This window comes from Equus asinus, chromosome X (assembly GCF_041296235.1).
Source record: "Equus asinus isolate D_3611 breed Donkey chromosome X, EquAss-T2T_v2, whole genome shotgun sequence".
Classification (NCBI taxonomy): Eukaryota; Metazoa; Chordata; class Mammalia; order Perissodactyla; family Equidae; genus Equus; species Equus asinus.
In genome coordinates, this window is record NC_091820.1 from 138,014,785 (window position 1) to 138,032,366 (window position 17,582).

General features: G+C 53.9%; 1 protein-coding gene across 13 annotated transcripts in view; it reads left to right on the forward strand.

Annotated features, from left to right (window-relative positions):
- The window catches only part of ZNF185 (zinc finger protein 185 with LIM domain), a 67,491-nt gene that overhangs the window by 22,443 nt on the left and 27,466 nt on the right, over nucleotides 1-17,582 (forward strand). For 9 of the 13 annotated variants that reach the window (XM_070502122.1, XM_070502126.1, XM_070502124.1 and 6 more), the window contains 7 exons: nucleotides 1,112-1,195; nucleotides 7,206-7,292; nucleotides 10,818-10,922; nucleotides 11,922-12,020; nucleotides 12,269-12,340; nucleotides 14,188-14,283; nucleotides 15,190-15,279. In XM_070502122.1, coding sequence (XP_070358223.1) covers nucleotides 1,112-1,195; nucleotides 7,206-7,292; nucleotides 10,818-10,922; nucleotides 11,922-12,020; nucleotides 12,269-12,340; nucleotides 14,188-14,283; nucleotides 15,190-15,279 — 633 coding nt within the window. The remainder of the gene's footprint in view (nucleotides 1-1,111; nucleotides 1,196-7,205; nucleotides 7,293-10,817; nucleotides 10,923-11,921; nucleotides 12,021-12,268; nucleotides 12,341-14,187; nucleotides 14,284-15,189; nucleotides 15,280-17,582) is intronic. The other 4 variants (XM_070502125.1, XM_070502127.1, XM_070502130.1 and 1 more) reach the window with 2 other exon arrangements.

Below are 17,582 nucleotides of genomic sequence, written 5' to 3' on the forward strand. Positions count from 1 at the left end.
CTTCCTTGCCCTCCCCCACCTGCTGGAGACGGGCTGGACAAAGGCTGGGCAGGAAGGACCATTGGTCTGGAGCCCAGAGGCTTGCCATTGGGAGCCCCTGCCTGGCCAGGCTCTTGGAAGTGACCATGACATTGGAGAGGGGCCCTAAAGAGTGAACAGAGTTCAACAAGGAATGATCAAGACATTAGGACATTCCAGCTGAATGAAGGAGGGGTGTCACCATTAGTTGAGACAGGACGTCTTCTGGGAGAAGAGAATATTTGAGGAAGACAGGGAAGAAACTTCTGGAAAGTTGAATTTTAGGGACATTGTGTTGGGTGGACATGATGTAGCTTAGCGAGCTGAGGACTGAGAAGCAGGGAGGAGCTAGCATGCTTAGTGTTCCAGGCAGAAGGCCCAGCTGGTGCAAAGGCCCAGAGGTGGACTGGAATACAGCCAGCAGAGGGTAGTGGCAGCACAGAAGGAGTGACAGATAATGGTGTGCTCTTACTGGCTGTATTAGGTTCCTGGGGCTGCTATAACAAAGTACCACAAACTGGGTGGCATAAATTCTAGAAATGTATTGTCTCCCAGTTCTGGAGGCCGGAAGTCCAAGACCAAGGTGTCACCAGGGTTGGCTCCTTCTGAGGGCTCTGAGGGAGCAGCTGTCCCGGCCTCTCTCCCAAACTCGGGTGGTGGCCAGCGGTCTTTGGCATTCCTTGGCTTGTAGACACACCACTCTAGTCTCTGCTTTCACCATCACATGACTTTTCTTTTCTCTATGTGTCTGTGTCCAAATTTCCCTCTTCTTATAAAGACACTGGTCATTGGATTTAGGGCCCACCCTAACTCAGTACGACCTCATCTTAACTAACCACATCTGCAAAGACCCTATTTGCAATAAGGTCCCATTCCCAGGTTCCACGGGGACATGAATTTTGGGAGGACCCTATTCAATCCTGCATGCTGTCCTTATCCCGAGCTTGAGTTTCTGAGCCCCTAGCCTGGGCCACCTCATGGCCCTAGACTCCACTAAAAGAAAGCATACGCTTCAGGAGCAGCAAGCTCCGGGGCAGCTGAGCGGGACGTGAGTGCCCTGGGGACGGTCATCTGTTTCTCTTCTTGCCCAAAGGGTTGAGGTGGTAGATGAGGACGGGCCTTCTGAGAAGAGCCAAGACCCACCTGCTCTGGCAAGATCCACCCCTGGATTGAGCAGGTAACCAGCTACTCATCTCTGCCTGCCACTCAGTCACTGTGAAACCTCTGCTAGGTCACCTCTCTGCAGGACCTCAGGGTCAGTGTCCCCATGTGCCCAGGGACAGGATAGGGCACATAAATCAGTAAGGCCCTGTCTGGCTGGATGTCCTAGGGCTGAAAGGAGAAAAGCAACCTGGCCTCCAAGGAGAGAGCGCTTCACTCTTGTCTGTTTAATGTTTATCTGTGTCACTTTAACCCTTGACCACTAAGCCCAGTGGTGGCCACAACATTCTGAGAAAAAGTACCAACTCCAGGGTTGGAGAGGGCCTGTCACCGGGGCACCAGCCCTGCCATTCTTAGGCTTGTTCCCGGCTCTCCTGTAAGTTGGCCAAGTTCAACCTGCCAACGCTGTCCTCCGCCTCCTGCCAGGGAAGGGGACTCCGCAGTCCCCAGCACTGCTCAAAGCTGCCTTCTTTGCCAGTGTGGACAGAGGCAGAGCCAAAGTGTCTTGGGCAATGTGAATTGAGCGCATGCTGAGTCTGCCTAGCCCCTCCCTAGCCCCACTGGGAGCTGGGAGCCCAGGTGGGGCCGAGAGCTGGCTCTGGCTTGTGAGCCAGTCAGATGGGAGGGTCCGGCAGTGGAGTGACAGGGCAGGGGCAGGCCGAGTGCTGGTGATCTCACTCCAGGTGGGGCCCTGATTTGCCCTGATTTCTGAGCCTCGCAGATAATGGTGCTCTCTTATCTGCGGATGAAGAGCAATCGATACCTCCTTGTACTTTGTGCTGAATTGTGCTACGTCCTGCTGAGAGCATCACTGCCCTGTTGTCGCTGTTTAAAGCACCTGCCTGGATTGGGAGCTTTGCCCAAATCCAGGTCTGCTAAGAGTTGTGCCTCTGTGACACTCTTGGAAGACCTGGAGGCCAGAGTGGCAGAGCACCTGACCCTACAGGTCACTTTCAGGGGCTCCAGGGGCTGTTCCAGCTCTTCTAACGCCACTGCAAGCCCCTACTCCCCTCCCCAACTCAAGCCCCACAACCGTTTGTATGCGACCACAGTCCTCAGGGCCACTTCCTCTGTGCCAGGAGGGAGACAGGCCCACCTGCTGCAGCACAGACTGGTGGAGGAGAGCGGGGTTGCAGACCTTCTCTGCCCAGGGGGAGCCAGGAATGTGAGGCCAGCCCCAGCCGTGGCCCATGGCCCGAGCAGCAGGACTGCTGGGCTGGGGAGGAGGCGGCCAGGGCCTCCCTGCCAGAGATGCCCCTGCTCTTCACTTCCTCCCTCTCTTGATCCCCCCTGTTTGTCTGAACTTTTGTCTGTAAGAACTTTGGAACAAATGGAGAGATCTGAGAGCTCTTCACAAAGCAGCATCGATGGGACTCGGAGGCCGCCATAACAAAGTCCCACAGACTAGGGGGCTTAAATGACAGAAATGTATTTTCTCCCACTTCTGGAGGCTGGAAGTCCGAGAGCAAGGTGTCAGCAGTGTTGGCTTCTTCTGAGGCTTCTCTTCACGGCTTGCAGATGGCCGTCTTCTCCCTGTGTCCTCACGTGGTCATCCCTCTGTGCGTGTCTGTGTCGTCATCTCCTCATCTTATAAGGACCCCAGTCAGATTAGATTAGGGCCCCCTACTCCATTATGCCATCATCTTAACTAATTATGTCTGCAACAACCCTATTTCCAAATAAGGTCACATTCTGACATCCTGGGGGTTAGGGCTTCAACGTGAATTTTGTAGGGGACACGATTCAACCCCAAACAATGCACATCTCTGATTTCTCTTCTTTTTTTTTTTTTTAAAGCAATGAATGGTTTCAGATGCTTTTTAAAAGAGAACATAGGAGGAAATTTGGTTGTGATGTATTATGGATTTGAGAGGCATTTCAACATTTATTCCAGAAAATTTGGGGGTATGTTTAAGCCTCATCACGTGGCTGTCATAACAGGGTGGCTGTCATAGTCTGCTCGGGCTGCCGTGACACAGTACTCCAAACTGGGGGCTCAAACAACAGAAATGTATTGTCTCACAGTTCTGGAGGCCAGAAGTCTGAGACCAAACTTGCCTGTGAGGCGCCAGGAAACAGAACTGGGACCAGATTATGGAATGTTCCAGATACCAGAGATGTCTCTCAACGGAGCAGCCTCCATCGGGAAGGAGGGAGCCCCCCTCAGAGCGCACAACAGGGGCTGTCAGGGAGGCTCAGCTGGATGCTTCTCTCAGATCCCGCAGCCCCGACAGAGCGGGAGCCCACCGGGCAGCTTCCAGGGGAGCCATCTTCACTATCAGGCAGCCCTCGTTAGTCCCCATGCCCAGCTCCTGTCTGCCTGGCTCTCTGAGAGGTCCAGGTCTGGCTGTGCCCTTGAGGGAGCCCAGGCCCATGGGGCGCAGTGACTCAGCCAAACCCTGGGTCCCACAGCACCTCAGCAAAAGCTGATTTCTGGCAGGCTGGGACAGGAGACTATACAGCCTTGGCCCCAGGCATGGCCTTGCCCAGGCTGCCCCCTTCCAAGCCTGCCTCTGCCCCGTCCCCCGTGGCTCAAGTCTGAAGGTGAGCTCCTTATCTCATGCAGCAGGCCAAGCGGGAGGGACACCCCTGTCTTAGCTGCCAAACCTTTTAAGGACTTCAGGGAGGGCTGAACGTTTGAGACAGAAAGAGTACCACACAAGGACGCCCAAAGGCTGTGTCCTCGGGGCTCTTCAGCTGTCTCTTTCCTCCCATTGGAACTTGAATCCTGCTCGGGACTCCAGACCTGCCTGGATAGCCCAAAGGCCCCTCATCTGCAAGTGTCCACATCTGAGCTACTTGTCTCCACCAGCAGCCCCACACCCACACTGCTTGCCGGTAGAACGGGCTCTCCCTCCATGCACCCTGGGGCCTGGTTTCTTGGGTTCATCTCATTTTTCCCCTCTTGCTGTGGGACAACTCCTGCCCACCTTTTGAACTGAGCTCACTGGGATACCCTCTACCAGAGAAGCTGGCCTGCTTGAGGGTTCCCAGGCCCGGCTGCTGCCTCTATCACAGCACTGCTCAAGCTTTCTTGGCTCTCTGCCTCACCTGACCAGGGAAGGGCCTATAGGCTGTGCCCCAGCATGCTGCCTGGCAGAGTAGCTAGAGAGCAGTGAGTAAGAGCACAGCTTCTGTCACAAGGGAAAACCCTGGCATTGCCCTGTACTGGCTGTGTGACCTTGAGCAAGTCACTTTACCTCTCTGTGCCTCAGTGTTCTCACATGTAAAATAGGGAGCAGTGATACCTACCTCCCGAGGCTGTCCCACAAACTAAATGGGATAATGCATATAAAGTCCTTTGTGCAGTGCCTGGCTACTATCATCCAGTCTTCCTCACTACAGGCTTGCCGATTTGCAGGGCCGTCTTCAGGGGAAGAAACAGACCAATATCGCCACTTGCTGGCGTCTCAGGGAAATGCGGCTGTTGGGGCCAGGAAAGGAGGTATTCCCTCCCTCCCCTGCCTCTCTCCCTCTTTTAGCTGCATGAGTCATACACTCCTTGGCACAGGCCACCGTCACTTGCGTTCCTGCAGGCCGCTGGGGCCACACTGGATGAGTGTTCCTGGACTCCAGAAGCTCTCAGACCAGCTGAGAACTTCAGGTTGGACTAGAACTGATGTGTGGTTGAGCGTCTGGGGATGTGGCACTGCTGGTGGGGGGCTGCAGAGGAGGAGAGGCTGGAAGGCCCCTGTATGAATTTGCTGGGGCTGCCATGACAAGGCACCAGAAACTGGGTGGATTAAACAACAGGAATGTATCATCTCATAGTTCTGGAGGCCAGAAGACCTAAATCAAGGTGTCGGCAGGGCTGTGTGCTCCCTCCGAGGGCTCGGGGGGGATCTGTTCCACGCCTTCCTCTTAGCTGCCGGTAATGCCAGCAATCCTTGGTGTTTCTTAGTTTGTAGATCCATCACTCTAATCTCTGCCTCTGTCTTCACATAGCTCTGTTCCCTCTGTGTGTCTGGGTCTAAATGTCCTCTTTTTATAAGGATGCCAGTCATTTGGGATTAGGATCCGCCCTACTCCAGTACGACCTCAACTAATCACATCTGCGATGACCCCATTTCCAAATGAGGCCCCATTCACAGGTACAGTTACGGGAGGTTAGGGCTAGGACTTCAACATATCTTTTGGGGGACACCGTGCAATCCACAACAGCCGCCTCTCCCCAGAAGAGGCTCCATTTGAGCTGGGTCTATAAGAAGGAATCACTCAGGGGGATGACAAGGAGGAGGAAGGCATGGAGGGAGAGGTGCAGGTTTGGGCAGGCTGGGGCAACACTTGTTCCTCTTTCCTCTGACATAGCAAGAAATGCCAGTGAGAAACTGTTTTACTTGCCTGTGACATCCCCAAGTGGGACGTGTCCCTGGTTCCTGGCACCACTTGCTGTAGATGGGGCAGAGTAGGGCCAGCGGCCAGCAGCTTTATGCCGTCGTCGCCATTATCGCAGGAGCAGTCAGGTGGGGATCAGAGCTGCCTGTGTGCACTGGGCCCCCTCCTGGCCTTCCTGTAGGGAAGGGCCCAGTCCCTGGCAGCCCTTCCGTTTCCTTCTGGTCATCTCTAGTGCATCAAGTCTCAGCCTGGAGGCACAGAGATGAACAGCCCACTGACCTGGTCTTCCACAGCCTCCAGGTATAGGTTGGAGTCAGAAACCAGGGTCAACTCCAAAGTGACTGAGAGCAGCAGGGCCACCTGGGCTCACCCAAAGCAGGGACTACCCACCTGCCTGCCTTCACCCTGGCCCCTCCAATCTCTCTTCCTCCTGGGACCCTGGAGTGGCCTTTCTAAAGTGCCAGTCTGATCCTGTCAAGCCCCTCACCCTCCGCTTCAAGCCCATTCGCTTTGCCACACCAGATCTGGTCTCAGCATTTAAGACGCCTGCCAGCCGCCACCTCCACCTCCCCATCTCCCTCCAGCTGGCCTGGCCTGGCCTGGGCTACACCTCTATGAAGCTTCTCGGGTGCCCCTGGGGCAGGATTTGTGCATAGCCCTACAGCTTAGTAGAGTCAGCACCCATGCCACTCTGGCCTCATCCTGCCCCCACTGGGCTGGAAGATTCCCTAAGGCAGGCCTGGCGCCCACCCCAATCTCCACCCCAGAGCCCAGCTCAGTGCCCAGGGGCAACTGAAGGCAGGAGGGAGTGGCCATAATATGATGTGGGCTGGGTCTTGAAGGGTGGCTTAGGCCTTACTCTACAGACCTGGGGAGGTGTGGTTTGAGATGAAGGGTACCCCCATAAAGCCAGTGAGCTCTAGATTCTCTTCAGCCCTGGCCATCACCACCGCCTGAAACTTCTGGGTGTCAGGCCCTCCAGTGGGGCCAAAAAATACATTGGACTTGGAGGGATGTGTGCGGTCACCCTCGGGCCAGGTTCTGAGCATGGGAACCCTCAAAGGGGCCCTTTGAGTGTTGAGAATGTCTGATCCTCTATGGGCTCCAGCTCATGGGCACCTGGTCACATGCTGTCACCCCTCGAGTCTCCACCATTCCTTTCCCACAGACTCTCAACTTCAAATTTGGTCTGTAGGTTTCTTGGCATCTTGTTCATCTTCAGTTCCCATCAGCCCACGAACTCAGAATTCCCACTGGCCTCATAAATAGCCACTTTGGACAGTCCACTGGGGCCACAGGCAGGGTTCACCTCTGCAAGTGGTTGGCAGCATCACGGTGGCACCTACAGACAGTACATTGGGGCTGGGCAGTCCCGTTTCCACCCAGAAGGCCCCTTGCTGTGCCTGAAGGGGGCTGGGCTTCAGACTGGGAGATTAGTGAAGGGGTCCTACCTTCCCCTTCCTCTGGGGCCTGGAGGTCAGTGACCCAAGCTCGACTGCAGCACCAGGAGGGCTCAAGGCCCAAGAGGAGACAAGAGCAAAAAAAAAACCCTAAACCAGGCAATGGTGCAGGTGTCCTGCTACATTAGCCAGGGGGCTCGTGTGGGAGAATGCCCTTGAAGCACCCCCACAGACGGGGCAGGGGGAGGCCTTTCTTACCAGCACCTCCCTGGCTCTCTCCTTTGGCTGCAGCACAAGAGGCGGGGAGATTGTCTGCCTTCAGATCATGACGCCTGGGGTGGGACTCCGCCTGGTGGCCCCAGACTTGGAAGGAATGAGGTATGGGGGCCCTGCTGCTGTCTGAGCTCTTTCCACACCTTTTGAGAGACTGGGTCGTCAGGGCCGGGATGCAAATGATGAGGCCTGTGGGCTGGTGGCTGAGAGACATGGTTGACCTGGGTTCTCTCTCCTATTTCATTCTTTCACTCCACAACTCTTGGGGAGTGAGCGTTTCATCCATGTGAGGCCAGACCCGGCCCTGAGGACCCAGTGGTGACCACCCCCTGGCCGGAGTAGCTGACTGTCTGCCTGGTGGGGGAGGCAGACGCAGACATGAGTTAGGCCAGGACTGAGATGCTGACCATGCAGTGTGCCAGGAGCCCTCGGGAAGTGATGGTTCAGCCTGGCCGAGCCCTGGGGATGGGACTGGCCAGCTGTGCTGTGTGGGGACACGGGGTCTGCAGAGCCTTCTGAGGCCACTGGGGCAGTTGCCCTGCTTGTGTGAGGGGGCCACCGGAAACTGGGTGGGGTCACTGGGTCAGCCTTGACAGTTCACAATGCCATCACGCCCAATGCTGGGGAGGGCGAAGGACAGGGGGCCACAACCTGCATGGAGCACAGCGGGCCAAGCCCCTGCCCCAAGGTAGGGGGCAGACAGCCAGATAACAGGCAGGCAGGATTCGGGGGGCTGGGAGCTGGGCCCCAGGGAAGGTGGGGTTGGGGCAGGGGGAGATCTGAGCAGGGCAGGCCAAAGGAAGCATGCCTCCCTGCCTTTTTGCAGCACTCTCTCTCTCCTGCTCATTTAGCTCTTCACCTAACCAGGATTTAGTGAGCCCCTGCTGCATACCTGACCCCTGTGCCAGAGCCTGCGAGGCAGCGGTGAAGCAGCCAGACTGGGACCCTGCCTCGGGAAGCCCAGGGTCTGAGGAGGGAGGCCAGAGTGTATGCCCAAGATAATCCTTGGGGCAGTGGGAGCTCCAAGCAGGGGTCTCTAACCAGCATGGGGTTGGGCGTGGTTAGGAAGGCTTCCTGGAGGAAGTGACATCCAAGATGAGTCCTAATGGATCTCTAGGTTCCTTTACTCTGCTCCTTGACTCTTACCTCTCTATATACCTGCCCCAGTCAGGCACTGAGCCCATCCATTCTATTTTAGAGATATTTCTGTCCCTACTGCCCTCCCCCAGGTCCAGGCCTTCACCATCACTTGCCCAGCTGTCTGCAACCGTTTCCTATTGCCTCATCCCCAGACACTCCTCCACATCTCTACCTGGGTAACATTTCTGAAAGGCAGAAGTAGTCATGCCAGCCCCCTGGGGAAAGCCCTGCAATGCTGCCCCCCCCCCCCCCCCCCGCCATTCAGGCTTTGCAGCCTGAACTTGCTATCTTGCCTGGCGAGGCCCGTCCGCACTGGGCTCTCCTCCTATCCCCTCCCTCCCTGGGTCCTCCACTCCAGCCTTCTGGGCCTCCATCTGTCCCCCAGTACCATTCGTCTGTACAGGCTGTAGGCTCTGCCTGGGATGCCCTTTCCCGTCTGCATTTTTCAGTCCCGCCTCGGATGTATCCCCTCTGGGGCACCTCTCTCCCCTGCGTTTCTTTCTGAGGCAGCATCTGTGAGGGGCTTTCCTGGCTGAGCTCACACAGTGCTGTGTTCATACCTCCACCAGAGAATCTTTCACACAGTCACAGTTGTCACTCAGGTTGGTCTGTGCCAAGATCTCTGAGTGCCCGCAGGGTAGGGGCTGTGGCTAAGTTGTTCCCTACATTTCTTTTGGGCTCCAGCACATGGCCTGGCCCAGAACAGTAGTGCAGGAGCGTTTGTTGCTGGAATGATTGAGAATCATCCAGTGTGATGTCTGTAGTAAGGCAACATCGGAAGCTGCTTTGTTGGTTTCCTTAAGGTGACCAGTCTCTGAAAAACAGGGGCAAAAGTGACCCAAGAGATGTGGGAGGAAGCCAGGCTGCCTACGAAGAAGGTCCCTGCTGTGTCTCCTGTCTCCAGAACCCATAACGTCCCTTCTGCAGATGAGGAAACTGGGACCCTAAATGGTTAAGTAACTTGCTTAAGGTCACATGGCTAAGAGAAGGCAGATCCAGGACTCCCACCCAGGCTGCCTGACTCCCACTCTGTACCTTTTGCTCCATAGCTCACTGTACTAGTGGGGACCAGCGGCAGGGGGCAGGAGGGGTGCTACAAATACTTAGTACTTTTCAAATGGATACATGATGAGTTTATTTCTAGTGTGGAGGCATTTGAGGGTTTTGTGGTTGAGGTTTGGGAGAGAGATCAGAGCTCAAGAGCTTTACATGTTATATGCAGACAGATGAGACTGAAATAATGGGGCTCAATGTTTATGTTTCCATGGGGTACAATGTTAAGGAAAGTGAGGAGAGAGGGGCACAGACCCTGGTGTGGAGGTCGCAGCTGCCTGGTCATCCCTCCTGAGGGCAACTGGGGGAGGGTGGTCAGTTCTGGCCCTGTTGAGTGTGGGCTGCCTGAGGGCCAATCCAGGAGGCAGTGGAGGTATGGGTCAGGAGCAAAGAGGAGAGGTGGGAACAAGCAGAGGTCATTAGCTTGAGGGTGGCACTTGGTGCCGTGGAAGCAGAGGAGGTGGCCAAGGTGGTGGAGCATGCAGATGGAGAGGAACGCTGGGAACACCAACATTTAAGGAGAAGAAGAGGAGAAAAAGGCAAAGGAGACTGGGGAGGTGTGGCAAGGGAGATAGGAGGTGGTATCACAGAGTCCTGATGGACGGACAGGGGAGGGAAGGCGGGAGTGGCCCACTGGTTTAGTGGTCCTGAATGGCAATAATGATAGGAGTGTCTCCATTGGGTCTGACACCATGGGGCTCCCTGATGACCTAAGAGAACCGAGGGAGGTTGAATTAGGAAGTTAGGATCAGTCTTACACCATGGAGGATTACAGTCCAGAACTCTGAAGCAAGACTGTTTGGGTTCAAATCCCAGCTCTTCCCCTTGTTACCTGTGGAAATTGCAGCAAGTCACTTGGGCTCTCTGTACCTCAGTTTGCCCATCTGGAAACATGAGCACTAACAACAGTGCCCACGTCCGGGGTTGATGTGGAGAGTTAATGCATGCAGAGTCATGAGAATGGGGTCTGACCCTCAATCAACAGTAGTGTTATTAGCTATTAGTAGCATTAGCTAACAGTAATTAATTTAGTAGCTATTAGTAATGAGATTTTTTTTTTGAGGAAGATTAGCCCTGAGCTAACTACTGCCAGTCCTCCTCTTTTTGCTGAGGAAGCCTGGCCCTGAGCTAACATCTGTGCCCATCTTCCTCTACTTTATATGTGGGATGCCTACCACAGCATGGCATGCCAAGCAGTGCCATGTCCGCACCCGGGATCTGAACCGGTGAACCCCAGGCCGCCGAGAAGTGGAACGTACGAACTTAACTGCTGCACCACCGGGCCGGTCCCAGTAATGAGATTTTGAGAATTGGCCAATCCTGCAGTATCAGATTTTAAGCTCCTTGGAGACAGCTGGCATTTGGGGATGAGGTAACTGCCCCAACCTGAGTGTGGGTGGCTGCTGGGTGATTAACTTATGTTTCTTTCTTCCATAGGTCTTGCCCGGGCTCCAAAGACAAGGAGGTCCCCAGCCCCAGAGAACCCAACAGAGAATTGGCTAGTGAAGAGGCCTTCAAGGTCCCTGATCCGGACTCTGAAAGGTAACTCAGTGCAGGCACATGGTGCCCACGTGGCCCCCGATCCAAGGTCAATGGATGGAGCTGGGACCAGGACTATTCCATTCCCCACTGTGTCCCCAGTGCCTGTGGCAGTGCAGGTCCTCAATGAATATCTGTTGAAAGAATGAATGAAGGAATGCACGAGGCCTGGAGAGGGACAGGCCCCTGCCAAGATTCCTCAGGGAGCTAGTTGCAAAGGAGGATGAAACTCTTGGCCCAACCTCACTGTGGTTTTACTCCATTGAAATCAGCCCTGCTCATGGCCAGGGCAGGCAAGGCTGCCAAGCTGGCAGTTTGGGGAAGTCAGCAGCCAAAGGATGCATGGGCCCCAGCAGAGCATCTAGTAGGGACGTCCAGGATGACCTGTGGACAAAGAGAGACGTGGAGGGAGCACAAGGATGGGAGGCAAGCCATAGTCGGGGAGGATGAGTCCATAGGGGATGGTTGTGCCCAGCCATCCCATGACCACCCAAGCCAGGGAATGGTGAGCAGTGGCTGAGAGTTGGGCATTTCCTCAATGGGAAACTGGTAGCCAGTAATGTATAAGAGCCCACAGCTTTGTCTGCTTGCCACTACCTTCTCAGTGTGGAGCACTGACCCCTAGTTGGGACTCAGCCCTAGGAATAAGGGAAGGGGCCCCAAGATGGCTGGGGAAGCCTTATCTTGCCCTGGGCTCTATGGTTTATTAGTGGCCCCAAATGCCTTGCCCCTTGTTCTGTTGGCCATTGGCCCGCCATCATGCCAACCTCCTCCCGAGTTGCCACTTTGCTCTCTTTCTTGGCTCCACTATTGCTTCCAGCTCATCAGGTTTGGAAGAAAAGCAAAGATACTTGCTGATATTGGCTTGGCTCCAATCAGAGCAGTGCACGGTGGCAGCCAAGGGCCTGGGCTACTGGTCCTTGAAGCCTGCTTTTAGGATATCTGAGTTAGATTAGGTCAAAACCCAATCAGAGTCACTAAATGCTTCTTTTCCCATAACAGGTCAAGTGCACAGTCAAGTGATGGAAATGTGAGATCTGGAGCCTTGGGCTCCCCACTTGAAGGCTTGGCTGGAGCAGATATCAGCTCTGAGAGAGGAGGGTGAGCTGCCTGGGAGAGGCAGGTGGCCCCGAGTTGTTGATTTTCTAATGTCCCTGGTGACAAGCTGTCCCAGGGTCAAGCTGCCAAAACAGTTTGGGCTGCTGCGGGCCAACCACTGGTCATTGTGCGTAGTCCTGTCTACTGCACTCCCACCCCCACCACATCCTTTGTCCCTGGGCATTCCACTTGTGGGAATTACCTATGCTTCAATCTTACTTCTTCTCCTACCCTCTGCCATTGGTTCTCAGCTCCTCCAGAGCAGGCATAAAGGTCCACTCGCAGCTGGAGGCCCAGCCCTCACCTGATTGGGCACCAAGCAGGTAGGATGAACATGTGGGGAATGAAGGAAGGGACAAACTAACAAATGAATGACCGAATGATGGATGAATCGGTGACTTCTTTCTTCTTGGCTGAGCTCTGAAGATAGCTAGAAGGAGGTCTTCTAGCTTCTTCCCTGCTTTCTCCCTTCCTTCCAGAAGCCCGCAACCTCCTTTTCCTGCCTCACCCTCCTCCCCTGGCCATCTCTGCTCTGAGGTTCAATGAGAGGAAAAGCAGTGGCCCCAGTGAGACAAGCTAGGAGACAAGTGTGTCCAGCTGGGCTCTGAGTTCCTGGATCTGGGTGGAGTCAGGGGCCACTTTCTCAGGTGATTTGAGAGTGGCAAGGTCCCACCTGTCCTAAAGTGGTTCCAAACCAAGCATGAGTCATCCTTGGGGGCAAAGGCTAGGCATGCACATATTGGCACAGATAGTTCTACTCTAAGCTGTGCTGGAGTCCTCATGCTTCAGAGCAGATGGCCAGAGAGGAATGGCAAAGCCGGTGTCTGCAGAGAGCCATGAGTGCACGCTGCAAGCAGGCACCTCTGCGCTCCAGCGGTCTGGCTGAGGAGGGAATCCCAAGGAGGAGCCCCTGCTGACTGCTTTGCTGACCGGCCCTCCTGGCTGCCTCTGCCCACCCAAGCCCACGGGGGACCCCTTGCCCTCACTAACTTTACTAGTTTGCAGCTGATGCCTGGACCCAGACTCCTGACTTCCAAATCCAGGAGCACAAGCCAACACGGGAAGGGGACAGCAGGCCCCAGCCTCTGACCACTGTGCCTCAGCAGGTGCAAGGAGAGGCCACTAGTGGGGAGGACCGTGCGAGAGCCCAACACCTGAAGCCTGCATCACTGTGTGCTGGCCACCGCAGTCGTGCAGATTGACTCAGTTCGCTGGTGGCTGTCGTGGAAGACTTCTGGCCCAGTGCTTCATCTTTGAATATTCATCCAGATCATCCTTCTTGCTTATGCACCCTCATAAAATGAAGTCTTTGCTTTCCGCTTTCAGTTTCTTTAAAGTGAAGCAAAACTTCAAATTAACTTGCAGAATAATCTGAAGAATCTTCTAGATTTTTATGATTTTTAACTCAGCCTTTTATGTTGTCTTATTTATATTTATTTTGACAATGATTTTTAAGAAACTTGCCTATATTGTTTATCCATAGAAAAGGTTGCTTCCCTTGGAAAAAACAACCACTCTCCTTTTCCATTCATTTGCATGAGTTTACTTAATAATTGAATTTAGTGATTATGGTTACAAGTACAATTGGCATAAATGGAGAATGTAGCCTCCCCCTGGGAAGGCTGGGTAAGAGAGCACCCACTCAATTGATATCAAGTTGGTGGATACAGATGGACAGCAAAGGGCAACAGGGCCCAGTAATAATAACAGGAACACTTTCCCATGTGCTAGGGCACAGGCATTTATTATTATTATTATTATTATTATTATTATTATTATTATTACTCGAAGTACTCGGCTTCTATTAACTCATTTACTCTTCTCAGGAAGCTTGTGAGGCACAAAAAATTATCACTCCCATTTCACTGATGATCAAACTGAGGCCCAAAGAGGTCAGGTGATATGCCCAAGGTCACACAGCAGGGTGGTAGCAAAGCCATGATTTGAATCTGAGCAATGGGCCTCCAGGGAGTATGCACTTAACCACTAGACCACGCTGACCCAGTGTCAGGCAGCCATGGGATACAAGTGAATATTGTGCCCCAAGCATCTGTTCAAGCAGCTTTTCAGTCCCCATCATCTGTTGGGGAAAGAACCCACCCTTTTGGGAGGGAGTAGACATATAGACACAAAGTCCTGAACCCAGACCGGGCTTGACCTCCTTCCACAGGCTGTGCTCAGCTGCTGGCTTCACCCCTCTCCTGGATGATCAGGGTATGCATGGTGTCAACGCTCAGCCTTGCAAGCCTGGACCAGCAGCCACCAGGTAAGGGTGGGGTGACTGCCAGGTGACCAGTCCCATTACCAGACACAGCATTCAGGGTTCAGCCTTAGCTCCAGTGCCCCAGAATCTGCCTTGCACTTCTCAGCTCCATGCCACCTTCACATCAGGTGATCACTGCAAGAGACGGAAGGCTGGGAGGGGCGGTGGGGGAAGAGGAACAGGTGATAAGTCAGGGGACCCAGACAGCCCAACACCTATCCACAGGGACCCAAGCTGAGGTGGTGGGGGAGGAGGGGCATCAGGAGGCAGAGCTTGGGAAGAGACCCTGCCAAGAAGTCTCAGTGAACCTCTCCTGTAGGGACTGCAGCCCAGCCCAGCCCATCCCAGCAAGCAGTAGCCAGGGGGAGGAATCCCAGGGACAGCCAGCTGACACTAGAGAGCTCAGTCCCAGGGAGCACGTGGAGGCAACTGGGAAGGCACATGGCTCCAGGAGCGCGAAGGCGCAATGGGAAGAGGTTGTGCATTCCCAGGCTGCAGGCTTCTGCCCTATTTCATCTACCAATCCACCAGTAGGAGGACCATTTTGCTGTGAGTGTGTGGAGCATTTAGTAAGGAATGATCTTTCTGGACTCCCACAGAACCTCAGGCCGTATAAGTCAGGCAAGGATACTGGAACCTCAAACCAGGAGACTTCCTCAGGGACTGTGAGCTGGGCAGGGGCAGTGCCTGGTCTTGAGCTCAGGGTGCTAAGGACACAGCCAGGGCTCACAAGATGTTATCACGCACAGTGGCATCTGTGCCACACTAATGGCAGGACTGAGAGGCCAAACTTTATTGACAGATGTAGGTCTCCCTTTCCTGTGAGAAGGCGGCCGGGAAGGGGAAGACGTGGGACCCCAGTCTCCTTTGGTCTGAGGCCTCAGTGGACCTGTGTGGTTCCTCCCTCAGCTCCAGTACTACTCTGGCCTCTGCTGTCCTGGCTGACAGGAAGAGTGACAGCCCAGCAGACCTGGAGGACGTGAAGGCAGACCTGAAGGGGTAAGGCATCAACCAGAAGCTGCTGAGCTTCGGCAGTGGAGAGAGGCAGTGCAGGTGTGCATTAGCCTTTGGCTGGGAAGGTGAGGCCAGTGAGGCCTGTGAGCTGGCCTGAGGCACATGGCAAGGGCTGAAACCCCAGTTGGAACCCTCTGGCCTCCGCCTCTTGGGCCACGGAGCCTTCCACTACACCTTGTTGCTTCCAGCCAGGAACTCCTCCATAATCAGGAAGTCACCTACTTTTTCAGTCAGCAACCACTTGGACAGCACCTGCCCTGTGCTGCAGGCTGGAATACACAGACAAATCAGACGTGGCTGATGGGGGGCAACGTCCCACCCAGACTGGAACATCCCATCATTGCTGGAGTAGGGGAAGTGGGGTCCCAGGATGGCTTTGTGGGGGAGGTGGCTTTTGAGCCGAATCTTGAAAAGTGAATAGGAGTCCTCCAAGCAAAAGGAACAGGATATACAAAGGACTCCAAACAACCTGGTGTTTCCTGCAGGTCCTTGTTGGGGAATGGTGGAATAGGAGGTTGTCAAGGTAGGCAGGGACTGATTGGCCTTTAACACCAGATATTGTTAGTGATCACAACAGCTACTTAACTTTGGGGCACCTACTGTGTGCACAGCCTTATATTCAGTGTCTCATACAGCCCTCCCCACAATCCTGCGAGGTTTTCACCTAATTAGAGTGAAGAACAAAGGCCTGTCCCAGGTCTCTGTGCCTCCTGGGAAGAACAGTGCTCTGAAATAAATAGCCAAGGTGCTGATATAGAGAGTGATGGCAGTGAGGACGGCTACTACTTAGATGGGTGGAGGGGGGCGACTCAGGCAAGCTCCTCTAAGGAGGAAAAGGAACCAACTCTAGGAAGAGCAAGGAGAAAAGAGCTGCAGATAGGAAACCGCAAGTCCAAAAGCCCTGTGGTGGGAACATGCTTAGCATGTTCTAAAGCATAGAATGGCTGGAGCCTAGCTGGTGAGAGAGACCAGAGATGGAGCAGGGCCGTGGTAAGCCATGATAAGGAGGTTGGATCTTATTTCAAGTTTTAAGCCAAAGAGAAACATGGTCTGATTGAGGTGTTTAAAAGGTGAGTGCATTTTTGCATTTTCACACTGCATTGCAGCTACTTTTTCACATTTGTCACCTGCACTTAAACTGGGCTGCTAGGGGGTGGGGTGGGCAATGGGCTTTTTTGTTTCAAATTGCACTGACAATTTTAACAGAGTGAAAACAACTGACACCTATAATGCACTCTGCGAGGTGCTCTACAATCTTCTCAGGAACTCTGTGAAATGGATAAGATGGGGAAACTGGGGCATAAAGGCGAAGTGACTTGTCTAAGGGCTTACAAGTGGCAGATCTGAGTCCAGACACAAGAGGCTCTAAGAAAAACTTCAGGAAAAACTTTAAAAAACTAGTTTATGAAATTTATCCTTTGGAGACTACTCTCAAGACCCAGAGCCACTAACACTCAGCTGGTTAATGTGTAAAGCGTGCTGTGTCCATGATCTCATCTACTATTTCCCAAACCTGGGGAACGATCTGGCTTCTTATTCTTCAGTTTAACAGTGGAGGAATTGGAGGGCTCCTGTGAGGAGCAGAGCTAGGAATGCAGCCCACATCTGCCTAACTGTAGAGCCCAGGCTTGTAACTACTTACCTCCGATGTTTAAAAGTTTGCAAAATCAATACAAACTTTCTTGATCACAGTGTTTCACTGTGAACTGGCTGCACTTGAAAATCATCCAGAGAAGTGTTTAAAAAAAAGAAAAAAGATTCTTGAGCGCCACACAGACATTTATAGTTAATTGTTCTGGGGGTGGACCTCCACCATCAATGTCTTTTTTTAAAACTCCCAGTTTATTCTCCTGTCCAGTCTAGGTTAGTAATCATCGTTCGTGGGTAGTGGTTCTGAACTAGGGGCATCTCTCCCATCTCGCCACCCGCTATGGGTCACTTGGCAATGTCTGGAGACACTGTTGATTGTCACAACAGGGAGGAGAGTGTAACTGGCAAATAGTGGGGGGAGACCAGGGATGCTGCCCAATGTCCTACAATGCACAGAGCAGCCCCCACCACAGTTATCCAGTCCAAAATGTCACTAATGGCGAGGTTGACAAACCCTGTGCTACAGCTTTCACGACTTCCGTGGGAAACCGGGAGATTGTGGATTGGGAAGAAAAGAGGTGAGGACAGACTCGCCTTGCCTTCCAGGGATCCGGGCAGCCGGCACAGAACACCTGCGGCTGCGCCCGTGCATCCCCCACTCGCGCGCACCAGGCCGCGTCTGCGCCTAGCCGCGCGCG